This window comes from Diuraphis noxia, unplaced genomic scaffold (assembly GCF_037042655.1).
Source record: "Diuraphis noxia isolate RWA-SAM2 unplaced genomic scaffold, SU_Dnox_SAM2 contig0005, whole genome shotgun sequence".
NCBI classification, from domain to species: Eukaryota; Metazoa; Arthropoda; class Insecta; order Hemiptera; family Aphididae; genus Diuraphis; species Diuraphis noxia.
This window is the reverse complement of record NW_028301715.1, coordinates 27800872-27823331: the sequence shown is the minus strand read 5'-3', so window position 1 is coordinate 27823331 and position 22460 is coordinate 27800872. Positions and strand designations below refer to the sequence as shown.

General features: G+C 26.3%; 2 protein-coding genes across 4 annotated transcripts in view; one reads left to right on the top strand and one right to left on the bottom strand.

Annotated features, from left to right (window-relative positions):
- The window catches only part of LOC107169799 (facilitated trehalose transporter Tret1-like), a 29215-nt gene extending 15288 nt beyond the window's left edge, over nt 1-13927 (bottom strand). Inside the window, exons 1-2 of the mRNA XM_015519677.2 lie at nt 13769-13927; nt 11682-11871 (exon numbers count right to left, since the gene is read on the bottom strand). The gene's annotated coding sequence lies outside the window, so the exon portion shown is untranslated. The remainder of the gene's footprint in view (nt 1-11681; nt 11872-13768) is intronic.
- A 4255-nt stretch (nt 13928-18182) lies between these two features.
- Nucleotides 18183-21425, top strand: LOC107169797 (pyridoxal phosphate homeostasis protein). 3 transcript variants are annotated; one of them, XM_015519670.2, is made up of 7 exons: nt 18183-18343; nt 19125-19301; nt 19368-19505; nt 19576-19786; nt 20489-20631; nt 20691-20789; nt 20947-21425. In XM_015519670.2, exons 1-7 carry the CDS (start codon nt 18341-18343, stop codon nt 21019-21021), a joined length of 846 nt encoding a protein of 281 aa, XP_015375156.1. In that variant the 5' UTR covers nt 18183-18340; the 3' UTR covers nt 21022-21425. The 3 variants fall into 3 exon arrangements, with proteins under 3 accessions (XP_015375156.1, XP_015375157.1, XP_015375155.1); XM_015519671.2 differs by having other exon boundaries at nt 19084-19301; XM_015519669.2 differs by lacking the exon at nt 18183-18343 and adding an exon at nt 18939-18965.
- Nucleotides 21426-22460: the final 1035 nt, after the last annotated feature.

Below are 22460 nucleotides of genomic sequence, written 5' to 3'. Positions count from 1 at the left end.
CATACGAAGGCCCTAATTGTGGATTGTATCTAGTTTTTTTGATATTGATTTATGTGCTGTTGGCCAAAAAAAATTAAATTATTATCAATCGATCTTAACCTAACTTAATCAATTTATATGGATAAAAAAATTGTTTCGTAACTAGTCATTAATGATGATTTTTACAAATTGATCCTTTGGTCCTTAATAGTTTAGTGGTCTAGACATTTAGACCCTATAGGCTCTATAGAGCATTAAGGTTTAGGATGACTGCCGACTGGACAAAGGTAGCATAATTAACTCATATTTGTAAAACTCTATATATTTTATACCATACACGTAATTTGGTGATTAGTTAAATCGATTACATCGTATTTATGATGGTTAGTTATAAAACTCATATTTTTATTTATTTACAACTACTTGTTTAAAGGAAACCTACCAATATAAAAATACGTTTTACGTCTTCATTGCGTACACCTACGATAAGTATTTAACTACGTTATTACCACCAATTTACAATAAGCTGGGCTGCAAACGTTATACTTCCTATTTCTTCTTGAACTATACAAATCGATTGAAATAGTGATCGGAATACAATAAATAAAATGATTTAATTAATTTTATAATTGTATCAATAAAAGCAAAAATAAAATAAAAAATAGTAATAAAATATTCAACAAAACACAATAATAATTGACTAGAAAAAAACTAATATCTCTATGTAATTTATAATATCGGTTTTCGATAAGCTTAATCATGAATACTAGACTTTATTTTACTGTATGTCTAAGTAATTATATTTTATATTACTCATAAACTATAAAAGTATAAACGACATAAATCGAATAAACTCTTCGTTAATATACGACACTATATAGTTCTCCGTTGAGATAAGAGTTAGGTAAATGACATCGATGAATAACGTTTAAATTCCTGAGAACATTGAACCGTATGGTATAGGTAAATATATAATACATTATTTAAAAAATTTTTGATCCTATTTTCAAAAAAAATACTTATTTTGAAATTAATTTTAAGAACCATAATATTGTGATATCCATGTCATACATATAATTAAAATAAATAGATTATACTTAAGTCTTAAGCACTGTAGTTTTCGAGTGTAAAAAAGTTATGATAAAATGTTGAATATATTACACGGAATTCAAAACAATACTTTATTTTTACAGTTTTTGTAACATGGAGTCGACATCGCCGACTTTATTGCTTGGTCGTGATAGGTAGTGAATGCGAAAATAATGGGGTCTTACTTAAATTAACAACATTAAAATTTCGAAACACAAAATCCTTCACTTTCAAATAAAACATGTGCGAATGATTTTTATATTAATATTCGTCTGATGTTTGTGCGCTTAATGCATTAATTAATTGTTTTTATATGGTACATTAGGTATTCACGTAAGATGATTTATGTAAGGACGGTGTCAAGAACATATTTTTGCATTGTAACAATACCGCTATAGAAGAATCGTACAATATACCTATATATTGACAGTTATAATTATTATTGTTATAATATTTTATTCATTAGTAACTATAATATCATTGACCGTATAAACTTGTATATATTATACTAAATATTTCTGGTATAGCCTTATAAATAGTTTTAAAAAACTAGTACCTATCTATGCATCTATATTCTAAATATATTCAGGGATATATCATGTTATATACGTGGATTGTGGGTAAATGTAATTGATATGGACATCTAATAGGTGTAGGCAGTAGACATAACTCGTATGGCAGAAAATAATTCTTATAATAATATTAGGCATGATTGTTTCAACATTAAACGTATAACGTCGAATAGGTATAGGTAACTACTAGGTTCTAATTTAGTAGGAACACGCGTTTCTTTTTTTTTGAAAGGAAGGCGCTCAGAATGGTCTCCCTAATAGTTTAATAAAAAATTGAATTTTTAACTAATATATCGTTAATTTTTATCTATATTTTGTGATATTTAATGTAGTTAAAGCGCATAACTTTATTTTCTGAGTATTATAGTATATGATATTATATAGTTATTATGTATTTTTCATTGACATTTCAGATACCAATACATCTAATTACAGAAAAATGAAATCTTTTAAATACAAACATCATATGTTAATTGAAAAGATACTAGGAACTTTCCAGAAGGAACAAATTCTTATCGTCCAGCTAGATTTAATCAATATTTCATAAGAGTTTTATCGATTATAATTAAGTATAATAAATTAATTTTTTTTATAATATAGCTATACTGCATCGCTTTACAGTAATATAAAAAAACGAATTTGAAGAATATAATAATATAATGATATAATGCATATACCTATTATGTTATAATATTGTGTGTGTTTACCTATATACAAAATATTATTTTAAAATTAATTATATAACTATATAAGCTATTACTTATCATATTATACTATGATTTAAAATTACAATTAAAAATATCTTGTTCAATTTTTCATAGTTAGGTGATGGAGAAATTAGTAGAATATTATATAATTATTGAAAATTTCGTTCGTACAAATAATTTCACGTTTTATAAAGCATTATTATTTACATTATAATTATTTAAACATAATCAGATTATACAATGGGACGTATAAATATATTGATGTTGAAAACACATTGGACCACAATTCACAGCCCACAGGTAAATAATAGCTTCAAAAAATAATATAAATCATCTATAAAATATATTAACATAGTTTGAACATTAATAAGGCACACGCATGTGTTCAGTGTTGTCTCCTTACAATATTGCAAATTAGCGTTCAGTAATTTAGATTTTGTTGTTAGTATTAATATTATTTATTAGAGTGAATTGATATAAAAGTAAAATATAACATCTTTTCTTTAGTTTGTTGTTTCGATATCTTAACTTTGATGCAAGATTCTATCATTTTTAAACTGTGATATTTGACATATTTAAAAATTAAAATTTTAATGTACCTAATTCAGAGTTCGAAAGAGTAATTTTTCAGTTATTAAAATATTTGTACAAAGAAAAATAGTCCTTAAAAATGGATTTATAAAAAAAAAGTGGCAGTATTTTTTCCCCGACTCTCTATAATATATATACAGCAGATCTACCACAATCTATCAACACTACTCTAGCTATCTTCGCCGATGACACAGCCATAACTTCAACTAACTCCGAAATAGCCACCACTACAAACAACCTCCAAGACCACCTAACCCAACTACAAGATTGGTTCAGCTTATGGAAAATTAAGATTAATGAAAATAAATCCACTCACATCACTTTTACTCTCAGGCCTACAACAATTCCTCCAGTTTACATAAATAACCAAACAATTCCCATTGTCGACTCCGTTAAATACCTATAGACTCCTCCTCGACAAAAGACTAACTTGGGCGAATCACATCAAAGTTAAAAGAACTTCCCTTAATCTCAGGCTTCACAAATTAAGACCACTTCTTCGATCTAAAATCTCTTTAAATAATAAAACACTAATATATAAACAAATATTACGTCCAGCAATGACTTACGGAATTCAACTGTGGGGTACCACTAAAAATTCAAACCTAATCAAATTCCAAGCGTTCCAATCAATATCTCTACGTGTCCTCTCTAATAATGCTCCCTGGTACGTCAGCAACCGCACCCTACATCATGATCTCAACATACCACCAATATCCACACTTGCCTCTTATCATTATAACAAATTTCATAAAAATACCTTTAACCATCCAAACCCACTCATATCTAAACTTTCTTCTTGTACAATCCCCGATAACCCCCCCCCCCCTCGTCGCCTCAAACAAAAATGGCCGTGTGATTTATTAAAAAATGCCTAGTGTTATTATCATAAATTTACCTCCCCATTTAGTTTAAATTGGAAGTAGTGTCACTGGACACTCCCTTCCCTCAAGATTTTCATGTCTTGTAATATATTTCATTATATTTACTTATTATATAAATTGTACATAGATTGTAAATTTTCTTAAATAAAAAAAATAAAAAAAAGGTGTTATTTTTATATAATTAAATACAGTATTTATACTTATTATTATTGCTACTCGTTGGTACAATTTTTGAGATTCTCATACGTCAACATTTTCAGAAAAATTAGCAAATAAATAATTTATAATTTACAGTAGAAAAAGGAGAGGTTGGAAAATAGAAGTTTGTATCTCCACAGGATACTCCTAAAGTAATTAAAAACATATAAGAATTTGAAAATATGGTCTTCAAGTATATTTAGGCTAGTCGCTGACTGGCAATTTTCAGTTGCGCAATAGTTTAATTGCATGGGTGACTTCCACAGTGATATGTGACAATCAGCTCACATGCAACTAATCAGTTTGATCAACTAATTAGTTTGTGTTTTTCCACAAATCGTTCGATTGCGTGATTACTATCGCGCAACTGAAAATTGCCAGTCAGCGACTAGCCTTAAAAATGTTAAAAATCAGATTTTGAATAACTGAATTATCGGTGGAAAAAATGGGGTGAGCAACGAGCATGCTTGACGAATCGCTTTTTATATATAGGTACTATATATAGTTTATGGTATATATACTGAATTGTGAATACGCTAATAATGTTTGATAAAATAGCGTTTTTTTTTCCTAATCGAGACTCACTTGCAGAAATTATCTTATTTACGCATACAAGAATGTTAAGGTATTCATAAGATGTGATATATAATCTTTTAAATTTAAATACATGCAGTTCAACTAATAGAAACTTTTATAATATATATCTATAAATGGCTTTATACTACCTATTCCTACTAAACAGGTACACCGAATTTTAACGTTTAAAAAACTACATTTATTAACTTTAATAAGTAGATACCTATACATTATAAGCCCAATATGCATTATTCTGTTATTATGTGGCTTATAAATTATAATATAACTTATTAACTTGTACTTATATTAATTATTATTATAGTACTTGGACGAATATTATTATTATAACTATAACTATTATGTATTTAGATATAATATTACATGTTTTCTTAGTGGGTATTTAATGTATTGACTGTTGAATATTATGCTTCACTCAACTGTTTTTATAAAAATACAATATATGAAGATGAAGAAGATATTATGTGTATTGTTGATTGTTGTAAAGTTTGATCCACAATAGCATTGTATTATCGTATTAGCCATTAGGTATGTTATTATATTATACATTTTAAAACCTTCCATTGTGCTTATTGTAGATTTCTGTTACAGATTGTACAAATTAAAATAAATATGTTAAAACAATTTAAAATATTAAAATATTTTAAAAGATGTTTGTATATACAACAATTATAAGTTCAAACCATTTGATTTTGTCTTCGTTTATGTATATACCTATAAGAATTTTTAATTAGATTCATAGTGAATTGTCAATATATATTTAGGTATTACTACACTAATACTAATACACTGTGATGATATGAAAATTTACCAAAAATCATTTAAAAATAACTTCCTACCTACATATTTGTGATACATTTTCAATTTTATAAAAACATTAATGGTAAAATTCAACTTTGAATTTATCATGACGACATTGGGTATTATAAGGACCAACCAGCAAATATAATTGCCAACGTATTATATAATACGTTCTATTATAAGAGTACCTACGATATGACGTGTGACTTTTGTGAATATAGGCAATATTATTATTATACGGAGGAGATATAATTAATAAGCCGTCCTGATAAATAACTAAACGAGTGTTTAAGATTAAATTAAAAATACGCAGTATGGTATTTTCGATACATACAACATACCTACCTACTTACACCAAAACGAAGAAGTCGTATAGGTAAAGAAATTACCAATATAGTATATAACTTTTAAAAGATATTAAAATTTTGAAATAGATTTAGGTACACCACTTAGTGTCCTTTTAAAAATAAAATTATGTTGTGGTCTTTCCGTCTATAGATTCGTACATAATAATATGTATAAGGTGAACGGCCTCGGACAGAACTCAGTTGATGATAATGAAAAATGAAAATAACATAATATAATATCCTTGTTGTTTGATACTTATAGTCATGTCACATCTTATAGTATCGTATTTTAAGAGTTTAACAGTCCAACTTATTGTTTTTAAATTTAGGTATAATGGGTTATACGTCAAGTAAAACATCTATGTATACGGGCATTCGATATAGACCGAATAGTATCAAGGCTTTATTTTCTATAATAGAATAAAAAATATTTTAAAGCTTCGGATCGTAAACACAAAACACGCATACCGGTTGGAATAAATTTCAATAAAATTACTCGTTAATTTATAATTTATCTATGAATAAAAATAATAGCTTTATAATCTTAGGTATATCGGTATATGGAAATAATTTTGCTGCTGAGTAAATAATACAATATACATATTAAATCTTACCAATTATTATTATATGACATTTATTATGTCAGAGTATTAGCGAAGACATATCTCGAATCTCGATGTATACCATATTGACGCATATATTGTTTTCAATTTGTATTTTAATTGCGACCAATTACAACACAATCGTTATGGTATAATTTAAATAGTTTGATATAGATGTTAGCGTATAAGTTTAATATCAGCTTATCAAAGTGTTTTTATGAAAGAAAAAGCGGCGCATAAGATGTAGGTAATTTTAATTTTTACATTTTAAGTTTAATATTTATAAATTATAAATTAATATAGGTATTACTATATTAGAGTTTGGAGTTTAATTTATGAATCTTCAATTTTGTTAATTAGAAGGGTAATTTTAAACAAACCAGTTAGTTTCGTTGATTATAACTAGATATACCTATACTTAAAAGGACGTTTCACCCGCAATCCGCATGTGTTGTCTCCGTCTTACAAGTCGTAACATTGCAAAAACTGTTTCGCGCGGGAAAGAACCGAGAAAGATACAGTTATAACTAAGAAACGAAATTTTCACCACATAAAAAGATAAACAATATCGTTTTTATTTTTTCGATATCACTTATACAATAAAAATTCTTATTGTTTTATAATACATTAATTTTGTGTTTTTTAAGCATGAATAACTTTTTTTGTAGTTCATCTGATATCGAAAAATAAAAACGATATTGCACAGACAAAATTCTCCTTTTTATGTGGTGTAAATTTCGTTTCTTAGTTATAACTGTATCTTTCTCGGTTCTTTCCCGCGCGAAACAGTTTTTGCAATGTTATGCACTTGTAACTTGTAAGACGGAGACTACACATGCGGGTGAAACGTCCTTTTAACTACTAATTGTTGACAATTACTAAATGAATAATTTTAGTGCGATAGTTAAAATAATCTGCATGTATAGACATAGCAATATAGCATATAAAGAACACCTATGTATTGATAAACATATTAGGTATAATATAAAACTCTTAAGCAATATTAGAATATTATACTTTTGCAAGGATGCCTAATTAAAAAAAAAAAAGGTAGTAATTAGACAATGGAAGTTATGGAATAAATTGTACTTAAATTTTGAACTCGATGTTTGCAAATAAGTGGTTAATTAAATAAAAAACAATAAAATAATAAATATTACTAAATAGTAAATACTATAGGTATATAGCCATATTTATTTTTCTTTAATATCTATGGGTATATATGTATGTATATATAGCTTATTTTATTTCATAAATTGCCAATAAGTTGGATTTATTTTTATAAAAACAATACTACCTGTAACTGCAATGATATAATATATTTTCTATTGCAAGTATAGTATTAACTATTGATTGAAGTCAACAAATATTATGTTTACAATCGTATATTGCATTAGAGTTATAGACATTACAGAGACCGACTTCCGAAAAACAAATTTTATTCAAATAGTGTAGGTACTATGGAATGGCGCAGACACAGACACATAAAATGTACATATCAAATAAATGTAATCAAACATCAAACAGAAATGTAAAGTAAATAATATTATTTAAAGTAATATTTCGTAAAACATATGCATAAGTTCAAAACTAGTTCGTTTGAAAATTATACAACTGGTATGGTATAACCTACTCATATTATTCAACGGATATTATAATAAAAATAATTGTACATGCAACATGCAGTAATTATCATATTGACTTTGTACATTTACAATTTTATACATAATATGAATTAAAAAAATTATGTCATTATTATTAAATGCCTACATTTTTTTTTTTTTAATGTATAATTTTTATTCTATATAGGTATAACTATATATACATGTCAGCAAACTGCAAGTATTAAATATCTTGTATATGGTAAAAAATTTAAATGCTAGCTAAATTATGTGCAAATCCGTGAGCTGTTGCTCAGCCGGACCGGGTTCGATCCTCGACCATCGGGCGAAATTTTTCTCCGGGCAAGTCACGGTGTCCGGAGAACAAGTGCCGCCATCCCCCCCCCCCACTCCGGGGCATGGCAGAAATCTACGGATGCCTCAATAGAAATTCTGCCAAATAGGAGTCCGAACTAGGCCTTCATGCCTACTCCCGGATAGTGTCATACGAAAAAAAAATACTCATAAACTAATTTAGCTTAATATATATTTCAAATTTTAAAAGTTCATCTTTAGAGGAAGTATTTAGCATATTTATGAGGGTGAGAAAAACTGAATGAAACCGTTCGTGAAAGATGGCCTGGTACTGCTGAAACTTATATCCGGCGTACTGCTGTGTATTATTTCTGTCTCCATATAGGTTATTATTTATCATTTATCCATTTTACATTCTATATCTTCTAATTCAATTTTTATTTCTTAATGTGATGGTTTTATTAATGATCTTATTTATGTTGTGTAAAAAGGAACAATTACGTCAAAGTTTGAAATACTTATCTATTCATGGTATAGTGTATGCTAATTTATATGACGCAATTAGAACTAATTAGTAAATGATAAAAAATAAATATTACATCACAAAATGATTTGATACAAACAATTTAATCGCAATATCTATATATCTATGTTGTTTGTGTTACAATTCAATTTGTGTTCAGTTACAATTGTATAATATATTATATATTATTATATGTACCTGTAATTTGTATCAATATTCGATGATAATAATTCTATATAGATACAACACAAATCACAGTATACAATACTACTGTACCATTTCCGTTATTACTGGAAAGTATTCCACTGAATTATAATAATATTCATGTATATTGTATAGTATGATATGATGTTATATGATATAGTAATATAGTTACGTGCCAGCAGCATTATTATATTATAAATATGAATATTCATATAATACGTCAATACGCGTATCATTAAACACTTGACGTATATTATGTAGGTACATTATAATATTAGTCATTTCCACGGTAAAAATTAGTTATCCTTGGACATGGACTTGATCCTCTGATATTTTGTAAAAATATAAATATAAGTGCTTTAATCCCGTAATCCCGTAAACACTGCATCTTTACCGCACAAATCCATACTCAAGTAAAATCACGCTAGTCGACTTATCTCTATATGTGAACTGATTGTTTTTTAATATTTTTATTTACAACAAAGCACGTGCCCGGCACGTACGATGAACATATTAGAGTCGTGTGAATTATTGGTATAATACATATATATACCTATTTAGGTATCAGGTATGTCTATGTGGTAGAGTCACGAAGGCAATGAAAATAAGGAATTCAAAATTGTTTTGAGTAAGGCTAGCCTCATATACTTACGTATAGGTAATAATAAAGTATTAAACATTTGAATGCCTATATAAGACATTTTTTTATAGTTTATAGTTTTATACTTAATCTTATTAAATTGTAATATTTGGTCGGTTTGGACACCGTTGTATTGCCGCGGTATAATGATGTGACATTACTATAAATAGTTAACGATTAAGCAAACAATAATAATAATTATTAACATTATACCTATAATATTTGTGGTTAAGACGTGGAAGAGAAATAACCAAAATGGAGGAAACAAAACATAATAACGGAATGTCGTATATGTATATATGTTAGCGGTAATGTATGTAATACTTTATTAAGTATTAAACAACTAGTTATTCTATAAAATTCCTAAATATGTTCGTAAATATAAATTACACGGTTTAAAATACCGATTGGGTTTTCGTTAATGTATGAAATTTATATCATTAGGTAGATGACCGGGACTGGATTAGATAACATACAAAATTTGTTACCGTTGTTGTTTTATTAATAAAAATAATAAGATAAGATAGTATTGAACCACACCATTTGGCATAATGTATATATATATATATATACTGTACCGAAATTTAATTTATGCACATAAAAGTTTATTACGCTTAATGACGTTCCAGATGTAGATATTTGCCTTCGAAAAGCATCAGAATCCCAATCAATTGGTAATGGACAAGGGTTTTTTAAATGTACATGCCAACAAAAGTGCACCAAAAAACGGTGCATATGTTTAAATAATAATTTACTTTGTAATTCTAAATGCCACCCAAAAAGTTCCTGTACTAATAAATAAATTGTAAATTAAAAAAAAAATTATACAAATACATTGACGTGAAAAAAAAATTAATATTAATATTTTATATAATAATGTAAGGTGGGTTTGACTTATACTAACATTTGATTTTTTAATTTGTAAATTGATTAAGATTTTAATAATTATTCTAATAAATTAATATTAATATTTTATATACTATTGTAAGGCTTGTTTGACTTAATGCTATAACATTTGATTTTTTTTGTAATTTGTAATTTAATTATAACTTTTATTCAATAATAGTTTTAAATACATTAACTAAACACTTATTGTTAGTTTATAAATTAATATCTAGTTGGTATGTAGAATAACTAGTTGAAGTATATATTTATGGATTCATTCAATACATTAACTGAAAGTACCCGTAATTCTATAAAATAACTAGTTATTCTATAGAATTACGGAATTTCATACATTAACGCTAACATATACACACAGGTTAGAGAAAATACCAAGCTTCCTGATTCAATCTCGACAGCACTTAACCAGGACCCGAACTCAATTGTTGCCTCAATAAAGTTTATTGTCACCTCCAATCTCCTCAGCAAAAATTTATCATCATTATCATTGTAAATTTCAACTAGTATTTGAGTGTACTTTTTCTGTTATAACTATATTTATATATTGTGTTATATATTATGTTGACGCGGATTTAATTTTAATAAATAATAAAAAAATAAATTAATAATATACAATCAGCGAGAAGTGACGTAGGGATGAGTTTTTGGTTTTTGGTAAGAAAAATAAAAACCATATTATGTAGGTAAGTTGCCTATTTTCTGTTTGAACCGATGACGCCGCGAGGACTGCTTATTGCGCATTACTTCCGTGGAAGTTGCATACATAACAATAACCGACTATTTTCTTGCTAAATCACGATAATTAAAAAATTTAAAGATTCGTATAATATTTTTCAAACTTACATATTTAGTATTAGTAATATTACATATTTACATATTATCCGTAAACTACATGCAACTATCAGACATCTAATTTAATAATATATATAATAAATAGTATCATTCTAATATTGTTATGCATTATTAATGTATATATATTATTAATTAGCAATTAGCATCAATCTAAACACAAAATTTCAAAACAAAGATTTCCACGATAAATTATCCATGTGAATAAATCTAATAGCAATATCTAATATTAGTATGAATAAATATCTAAAATGTATGTTAATTATATAATAAATAACATACGTGATACGTGAACATATGTGATAGCCTATAGGGTCTGGTAATCGGTATGCCACAGTAGTTCGTAAATTGTGCTAAGGTCTATTTATGGGCCATCGTCACTATAGTTCCTGGATGGATAACCACCCGGGTTTTTACTTTTTATTGATGGTCCTCACCCCCACATACACGTGTTCCGAACAAACTGGATTTCCTATATAGAAAAAAAAACAGGTTAATAATGATTATTATGGTCATCCAATGGCCTGTCGTCGCAAGTTAATAAAAATAGTTTATGTTCTAATCAATAGTCTAAATATACTAACAATTGTAAATGGATCACAACAGATTATCTACAGACGGATATACCTAGTACCTACCTACATGTGTTAGACTTAAAAACTGATTACTCGTTATTAATAATTAATGATGATTAACGAGTCGGTATTAAGTGTTAAAATTTATTTACATATTATATTATAATAGCAATTGAAATGCTTATTTATATGATCAATTGATGTTTAAAATTAAACAGTGATTTCGAACACATAGCAGTATATACCTATTATCTATATCCTATAATGTTAATGATAATATTTCTATGATTGTATTACAAGTTACAACTTTTGGAGTTTTTTACGACACCGGTTATTTATGATGAGAAGTGTATGGATATTGGATATTCTTAAGAATCAGAAAAAAGGGTCTGTTATAGTCATTAAAGTATCAACACTCTGAAGGTGAGTGAGGAGTGACATCAACAACCAATGACAAATAACTAAAATCTATCATCATATGTAATATTTTGTTACCTATTTGTTTTAGTCTATATTCCTATTACATTAAACAATACAGATTATATTATATAAAAAGTAAAAAATAATAATAATAATAATATTACAGTATTTTAAGCCAACTAGTAGGAAAGAGGGATGTTCCGTCGACCATAGAATTAGTGCACTAATGACCTCATGATGGATAAATACCTCTTTGACTCTTTTAAACAAGTCAAACCCCTAAATACATCATATATTACATTAGATTATTTATTATTACATATAATGTATAATATGTGAAATAAATAAATAATAAATAATTTATATTATATCATATCTTTAGACGCGGCTATATAAAAAATATTTCAAAAAAAAAGTTTATTATCTCACTATTTTTTTGTTTAACTATATGACATAGTTAATAATTTGCTTAAGATGACAAATATTTAATTATTTTTATTTCTGCCTAAGTATGTTCAACTATATACATTATAATTATAAATATCTGATAGTAAATAATAATAATAGTTAGATAGTTGGGTACATATTTTACAATTGTAAAATATTACTGTAAAATATTTCGTGCAATAATAGTTATTTTGTATATTTTGTTATCTCAATTCACAGATAGATAATTAAAATATTACAACATGTTGATCATATAAATCATTAATTTTTTATCTTTTTATACAAAATACTAATGTTTATGATAGACTGTAACGATATAATAAAGTACCTATTTAAATAGCTTAAAACGATATAATATTTTAGAATCTGCAATACTAAAGATCCGGAAGATCGAATTTGAAAAGCCTAAATGGTTATTGCATATAGCTGAAATTGAATACAACGTTCATCATAAAAAGCTTATACTGTAACAAAAAAAAAACAAAGATAATTTTAGAATAATATGGAAGCAAATGCATTGTTTTTTTTACAAAAACGAATTCAACCTACCTATTATTAGTTACTAATAATATTAATAAGATACCTAATACTATAATATGGTTCTATAATAAAAATATGATATTAAACTATTATGAATAAAGTTAACAATATTTTACAAAATATGACGTTGATTTTTGTGTTCACATAACAAAAGTATTTATTTCAGTTGTAAATATGTTTACAGATAAAAGTATATAGGTACTTCAGTATATTTACAAGTTACTACTGTTTACTTATTATTGTTTACAGCCATTCTATACCTAAAGCAGAGTATTGCGTTTTAAAATAATATAGCTAGGTATAATAGGTAGGTACATGTTTCCTTATGAAAAACAATAATTTCCATAACTTGAGTAAGCTTATAGATTATAGATCATCAATTTTTACCTGCAGTGTATCACTGTATAGTGTATTATAGGCGTTGAATATTGCGATTTCTTCTTAACGAGTGTCTATATATGTAGCTACCGACGGGCGACGAGTGAGTATATAATATTATACATAAAAGTACTCAGAATTCGATTCAAGCAATGACAAAATCAGAAACGCAACTGATGTTTTACGAATCCGTGATTAATTTATGGAAAATGATTACGGTCTTGTGAAAAAATATAATTACAGAAAATTAAACTTATGAGTATAATATACTGACGTACTACATAATATAATACATATGACGTATATAATAATGTGCACAGATAATAAAGAATAATGATAAATGAACAATTAAAATTCAATTTTTTTTCCTTCTTTTTCTCCAAGTTATAGCAGGCCTATTGTCTATATGTGCATAATATTATACACATATATCATGCTATAGTTCAATGGTTTAATGAACTACGAGATCAACCGATTAGGATAAAACCAATAACGGTAACGATTTAGTCGGAATAATGAGGCAAATAATAAACCGGATCGATCTCGTAATGATCAAATAATCTGTAACCAATCACGTGAAAGGAGGAGAAATAATTGTAAATTGTAATACATAAAACGGTCTTGTATTATCTATACGTGTTTAACAGAAGAATAAATAAATATGCTAGGGACTATACGGGGTGATCCAGTGTACCTATGTAAGATCACTCAAAATATAAATTGGAGTCGTTATAAAACAAATTTATTTATCGTTATATTTTACTTTACTTAATTAATGAATTAAATGATAACATTCATTACCGCCATTAGAAATATATCGCGCCCACAGTCAAAAAATTCATGAAGCCCATTTAAAAAATATTTTTTGTAATATCATAGAACAGTGGATGGCCAAACATTTTTTATGCTTCATGTCCACAGTTGGATGAGTAGGAAAATATAAGTAATTTAATTAAAAACATTTGAACCTAAATATACTTTCGCACTTTCGCAGGTTGGATAATGAATTATAGTGAACCGTAGTTTGGCCACACCAGTTATAATGTAGTATTTCTCTAGTACACATAAAGTTTGGTGAAAATTGTGAAAACTTGAAGGGTTAAATTGTTAAATATCAACAAAACTAACCACTATGTATGGTATGCAATTATAATTGACAATAACTATATTTTAATAATTAGGCACCGGATTTAAACACCCTAAAAACTATTTAAAAATAGAAAAAAATGCATTTCAACCGCGATAAGAGGAAATTTCTATAATTTTTTTAACCCTTCTTTAACAAATTAAAATACGAATTTATTGAAATAAACACGATTACGATATAACACCAACTGTTAAATATTAGTTTTAATGGTTTGAGTGAGTATATACAAGACTGAAGACAGACAACAGCTATAAGTCTATACTGTGCGTAGATAGATAAATAAGTTATAGATGAGACGTATCGTCGTATCAAAATACGGACCGACAAAATATGATAAATGGTTAAAAAAATCTTGAGCTAATATTTTATATTATCACTAAAATTGAATCTAAGATTTCATATAACCAATTAATATACACTAAAAATGATAAAAAAAATGCTAAATAATAGTTTTAAATTTTCAATCCTCTAATGTATGATTTGGATTTTGTACTTAAAAAACATTTCCTGGGATCTATCCATGCTCAAATTATAATAAACTAATTAAATTTACCATATAATATTTTTTTAACTTTCAATCAAAAAACAAATACGTACCCAATAATACAGTAAAAATAAATATGGATCGATACACTACATAATAACACAAATTTGTGTAAAATATACCTTATGTATTTTTTTAAATTTTAAAGTTTATGGTACCTATAACTTATAATATACTTATATATACTTTATTTCTTACATTAGAAAATGTATGATTATAAGTTTATATTTCGAATTATAATGTATCAACACTATTCACTATCACTATCTACGAGCTACGACTACTCCGATCGTTATTGCCGTATGCTATTATATTTTTAGTTTATTTTTGTAATATTGTCAGTGACAATTTGTCACTGTGTTTTTGTGATGATACTACCAAAAGCCAAATGCCCAGTAAATTTGTACCTACTAATTCATACATTCATATTGTTAACATGATTTATTTTAATCACACATCTTAAATCGAACATAATATGTTCTAGGGTACTACTAAGTTTAATTAGTAAGTCTATGCATAATCAAATTGATTTAAATATTAATAATAATAAAGTATATATTTTTTTACATAACCGCAGACCGCGGTCCACTGTCCACTGTACTGTAAAATAGTATCACAGCAGCCCAGTTCGGTCCTGGCTCACACTCACATAAGATTACATGAATAATATTACATTTTTAAACTAAAATTAGAATCAATATAATTTTTGTGGTCCGGTTGCTGCAATCATTCACGCAACGTGATTGATTGAGTGTACGCACCGCCCGCAGCTTCTAATTCCCGGATGGGTGATAAAAACCTTGCTTCACATACTACATACACGTGTTCCAAACTAACCGTATACTCCCTCCCTATAAACTATTATTATACTTAAAAACTTACAAAAAAATAAAAATAAGCATCCAATACCTATGTTAATTATTATATATGTATATATATAATTGTTATTTGTTCAGCACATAATTCATTTTATCTGAGATAATTTTTCTACCCCCAACTGTACCACAATTGGTCTTTTGTCCATTAGTGTCTCTTCTTAAATGTTGCCCTGTATATAATATTGTTATTTTAATATTCCTATAAGGAGTCAAGGAGAATAATATCAATATCCGGAATTCCAGAGTATTGGATCTATAAAAATACAATTTCAGACAAGTATAGGTACTCGTTTATTAGTTATAAGTATTTAATGTTCAAATGAGTCGATAACTGAACCAGCATTTTGCAGGGTGTCTGCACGGCTGTTCAACTCTCCTCCAAACAACTAAGCTCGAAGTACTTATGATTTATGATTTCAATGTACCGACTATTTGTTTTTCTCTCTAACCCACATAAAACATTGAAATTTGAGTTCATAAGCTTTAGTATCAAAGTGAAGTGACTTATTACTAATTATTACATTTTCTTGAGTTTAAGTTGATAATGATTTGTTAATACTCACAATCACAAACTGAATTTGATTTACTTTAAAGTTTAAATAATAAACTAAAAATAATAACGATAACAAAATAGTAAAAATATATTTTTTCTTACAAAAATGTAGTTTTTAATGACTTAAAATTATAAAAAACATATTATTTTCAAAAACGCTTATAGTTTTTGAAATAATGAGAACTTTACAATATGAAGTTAAATTCCGATCACCCGGTAGACAATAGACTGATATACTCTGTAATCACGAGGCGTAATAATATACACAATATAAATTACTATTATTTTGTAACCATAAACACATAATATTGTAGTGTCTAGTGTCTACTGTCTATATACTACCTATAGATATTGTACTTTAACGTTGTACGCTATTATTATTAATTATTAATTATTTTCATGATGCATTAGGTATTATTTTGATTATATATATGCGCCGCGTGTCCGGTCAGGTCTTAGGATAATGAATTTTCCATTCGGAGAGAGAAAAATCGTGGCCTTAGGGTGCCCATAATATTGACCAAATTTAATAAATTTAATATAACGTAGTGTAATATTATATTATACACATGCATATTCATAGATAAGACTCTATCGGTCCTGTCATATATATAAGTATGTAATACATGCAAATAGGTACCTACATAATTTTATGTTTACGTAATAATGTTGGACTTGCATTTTTTTAAATTATGCAATTTGCACGGTGTGACGATAACGTATAGGTACAACAACGGTTTGTTCAATTATATAAAAATTATAATTAATTAATAGAGTAATAATAATAAATTAATAATAGCTTCTTACCTGCATCGAGGCGGCATTTCACTACTACCGCTTCCTGCGTAGACCGTGTGGTCCTTGCTTTAACAATTTTCTTTTCATTCGCCAAATTAAATTGTATTGTTTAGTTTAGGACTTCAGTCACTTCAGATAAAACAATTTCTCTAGTCACATACTCACACAATTACATATTAATAAAATAATAACCACCTGGCACCCATCCGCTATCCTATTCACGCAGTGTAGTAGTTAAATATTTTTAAATCACAACTGTTCGATGTACCTACTTCATTCTGGTATTCAATATTTGAATACTCATGATCACAAAGAAATGTTCATGGATAAATTAATATTAAAATGCATGGTAACGTTCACGATGTATAATATACCCATAGAAAAAAAGATTTTAAATATACCACTGTTTCAAATCACCTGCCAGCTGACTCCCAATGACAGGGGTTCCTATCATAGTCTAGTGCTGTGGTCCCTTATCAGTTTTTTTTTAAATGTTGATGTTTAATCAGTAATCAACGAAGAGGCGAACTAGGCGAAGACCGAAACTCAGAATCATTTTTGTTTTCGTAGTTTTGTGCTTAATTTTTTTTTTATTACCTAAAAATAAAAATACTTAATTATTCAGTACTTATTTATTTAATCAAACCATTAAATATTAAAAATGGTGCGTACCTACGATATACATATATTATAATATTGATAGTACCTATGTATTTAATTTACATTTTAAAGTAAAATAATGATTATCTAGTAAATAATAATAATATCGCTAACGTCCAGTCTTAATAATCTTTTGTACAAATCTAACTATTTAAGTTTGGGAGTTTCAATTAAAAATTATTATTACCTATTGTCCAAAAATAGTTGAATCTATATTATTATTTAAAATACAATCATTAAGAAATACTGCAATAATTAATAAGTAATAACAATGTTTAAAATTAGTAGAGTATGTAACTTGGCACACCAATATTGATTTGGTATTGCGTTATACATTTATAAGATATTATCATTGTAAGTGTCACATAAAATATTGATTAAATTTAATTATTTCGTGATTATTACTTTTTATAATATTCTATAGACACAATGATTAAGTTATTGATTGATAAATACATTCTGAAGTCATTGATGTCTGGATTTTTTTTTTTAAATTTATAACAGAATATTTTGTTATTTTAATAAATAGTAAAAACTAGTTAGTTTTTATCAATTTTCTTTACTCAAATATTTTCATAATTTCTGTCAGCGAGGTAGGTAATTCTGAATTTTTTATGCACACTATGGTATGTAGTTTTTTTTTACAAATTATGTATTCTTATGATTATCTACTAGATAAATTATTAATTTACATGCATTGTATTTGTATTAATCAGTACCTATTAACATACAAATGTATTTAAGGAAAACTACTATTATATGTCATACTCTTTTTTGATGTCAAGAATTTGATGTTTAAAACACTGTTGTCATCGACTTACAAGCCTAAATTAACGTTAAAGAATTTAATTTCATTACATTTGAGTTCTAATAAAAAGAAAATGAGTACTTTGGAAAATGTTATTGATGGTTTAAATGATGTTAAATGTAAAATCAAAGTTGTGGCTCAAAAACGAAAGGAGGTAATCATTAGTAGGTACTTATTTATGCAAAAATAAATTTATGAGCTAGGTGTATTATACTTGCAGAGCCATGTGGAACCAAGGCTAGTTGCTGTTAGTAAAACAAAACCTATAGAACATATTATTGGAATTTATCAGAAGGGTCAAAGACATTTCGGGGAGAATTATGTCCAAGAATTGATTACTAAATCATCTGATATTGAAGTAGGTGTACTATTTGATATTGGGTTAGTGTTTAAACTATCATCTTCATTTTTGAATATTATTTATAAAGCTTTTAGAAAAATGTCAAGACATAAAGTGGCATTTTATTGGTCACATACAAAAAAACAAAGTTTCAAAACTATTAATGGTTCCTGGTTTACATGTTATTGAAACAATAGATAGTGAAAAATTAGCAAGTGCAGTTAATGATGGATGGAAAAAACTCAACAAAGAAAATAGATTGAAAATAATGGTTCAAGTTAACACTAGTAATGAAAAAGGTTGGTGCAAATAAAAAACTAAATATTATTACTATAGCTAAACTTAAAAATACCTACATAAATATTGTTTAATAATAATATAAATATATTAACATACAAATCCATAATACATTAATATATTCTCATTATATTATAGGGGGGTTCGGTGAGGATATACCCTTTAGCCATAGGAAGGGACTTGCCATCCAGATAAAAACCAGTTAACTGTTTTATCTATAAGCTAAAATTGAGACTAAAAAAAATATTAAAGATCATGAGATTAATGAAAGTAAAATGTTGAAAAGTCAAAATGTTTTGAGAAGAATAAACTATAAAATTTGGATTTTTATTTTTTTCACAATTAAAAATTAAAAAATTTTTTTTTTAACTTTTTTACCAAAAAATTTAAAATACATGTAACCCTTGTCTATGTGAGTCTAATAAAAAAAAAATAGGTTTATCATATATTTATTATCTCAAGAAATATCACAATGGATAAATCCTTGCAGGACAAACTGTATTTTAATATATTTTTTTTTTAATGTAATATTTTAAATAACTGTAAGTTTAAATTAAGTAAAAATAGCTAAAATAAGTAAAAAATATTTAAGTTAGGTTCAATATAAAATAGTAACTATTAATAATATTAACTAAATATGTCTAATATTATACTAAAAAACAAACACTGAGATATATTGAATTAAAATGTTTATTATTTTACAGAGAAATCTGGTGTATCAACAGATACAGTAGTAGATTTATATAAATTTATTATTGAGAAATGTGACCATTTGGAACTGATTGGTTTAATGACGATTGGTCAGTATGGTTATGATTGTTCTCAAGGACCAAATCCAGATTTTTTGGTATTTATATATTATTTTAATTTATATTGAACTTAATCTATTATCTTATACATTTTTAGGCTTTGGTGGATTGTAAAAAAGATGTTTGTGATAAATTAAAATTAAATCCATCCGAAATAGAATTATCAATGGGCATGTCTGATGATTTTGAGCATGCCGTAAGTATACAATTTAATATTTATATAAATAAATATATATACTTCATTTTTATATTATTAATTTATTGTTATTTTTGCTCTAAAATGTGTACTTATAACCAGATTTATATGCAATAATATGTATCATTGTTTTTGTTACTATATTTTTACATTTCAGATTGAATTAGGAAGCACAAATGTACGAGTAGGAAGTAGTATCTTTGGTTTTCGTGCGAGAAAGGAAAAACAATGATTTATTTGTAATAAATTATTACTAATCAGAATAATTTTTTTTTTATTGAGATGGTTTCAACATCTATGGTCATAAGCTTGAAGGTTATTTAGTAGGATTTTAACTGTAAAAGAGGGTGGGACCTCAAGACAGACCAAACATGCTACCATACCAGACCACATTGGAATAATTCTAATGATAATTATTTAGGTTAATCAAATAATAGTTCAGTAATAAAAATGTATAATTTATTTATCTTTTATTCTCTAAATTTAAATTTGACACTATATCTGTGTAAATGGTTAACAAAAAATAAATTAATCAAGAATTTAAAAAAAAAAAAATTATGTATCTATAAATGTACTTAAAATATTCATGTGACATGTAATAAAAAATAAATTACAGAAATTGTAAAAATAAATAAATTTTGTTTTAATTATTTAGAAAAATTGACTATAAAACTATTATTAATTATTTTTATTTTATTATAGTTTTAGTTAGAAGAAATTACTTTATTTTATTACTTTAGAGATTTGCATGATTTATGGATTTTTTTATAATTAATGCTAAAATGAAGTCATCTAGACAAGTAGATAAAGGTCACCATTCTGCACAGCAGGTATTGAGTATTGAGTAGTTGAGTTACATATTTTGAATCATTGATAAAACATTATGTACAAAAAATAATTCTGAGCAGAGACATTGTTAATCTATACTACTAATCATATTAATGATTTTGCTATTTAAAGTTGTCAAATTTGATCTTTAAACTGCTTATAAAAAAATTATGTCTTAGTATACTTTTGAATTATCACCATAAGTACCACTTATGTGCTAAGATCAAATGTTCAATATTTTTACTTTTGAACACAATTTCATCAGCACTAAAATAAAGACAAAAACTTTTAAAAATCTTAAAAATTGTCTAAATGTTTTTAAATTTTCATCAAATGTAGATATTTTAGAAAAATATTACTAAAGTGTATAAGTATAACAAGTAAAATGTTTTTGAGTTTCTATAATCAATATTTCTTAAGTAACTAAATAACAAAAATCGGTTTATCATCTGTTTAAATTAAATATACAATGCCCTAAAAATTTCAATCACTCATTAAAAATTTTTATGATATTGCGCTTAACTTATTTTTAATTTTCATTAAACAAACTTATGAAGAATCTCGTATCACATTTATTACTAAATTTAAAATTATTAATTATAACAAATTATAATATTTGCATTTTTGACATTTCTAAGTACACTAAGACAAGTTTACGAGGAATCTTGTATTCAATTTTCAAGTTGTTTACTTAAGAACAGGAATGTCATCATACTTATATTTTAAGAACCTATATAATTCAAAATATCTATAAATAGCACAAAAGAGCCAAAATATATTGAAAACAATAAAAGTCTGGTAATTTTTTTCGCTATATATATATATTTATTTTTTAAATAGGTG

Bases quoted from the DNA above. Each gene is read 5' to 3' on its own strand.
- LOC107169797 (XM_015519669.2), top strand. The intron at 19,302-19,367 runs GTAATCATTAGT...TTATACTTGCAG, and splicing joins TGGCTCAAAAACGAAAGGAG to AGCCATGTGGAACCAAGGCT. The intron at 20,790-20,946 runs GTAAGTATACAA...TTTACATTTCAG, and splicing joins CTGATGATTTTGAGCATGCC to ATTGAATTAGGAAGCACAAA.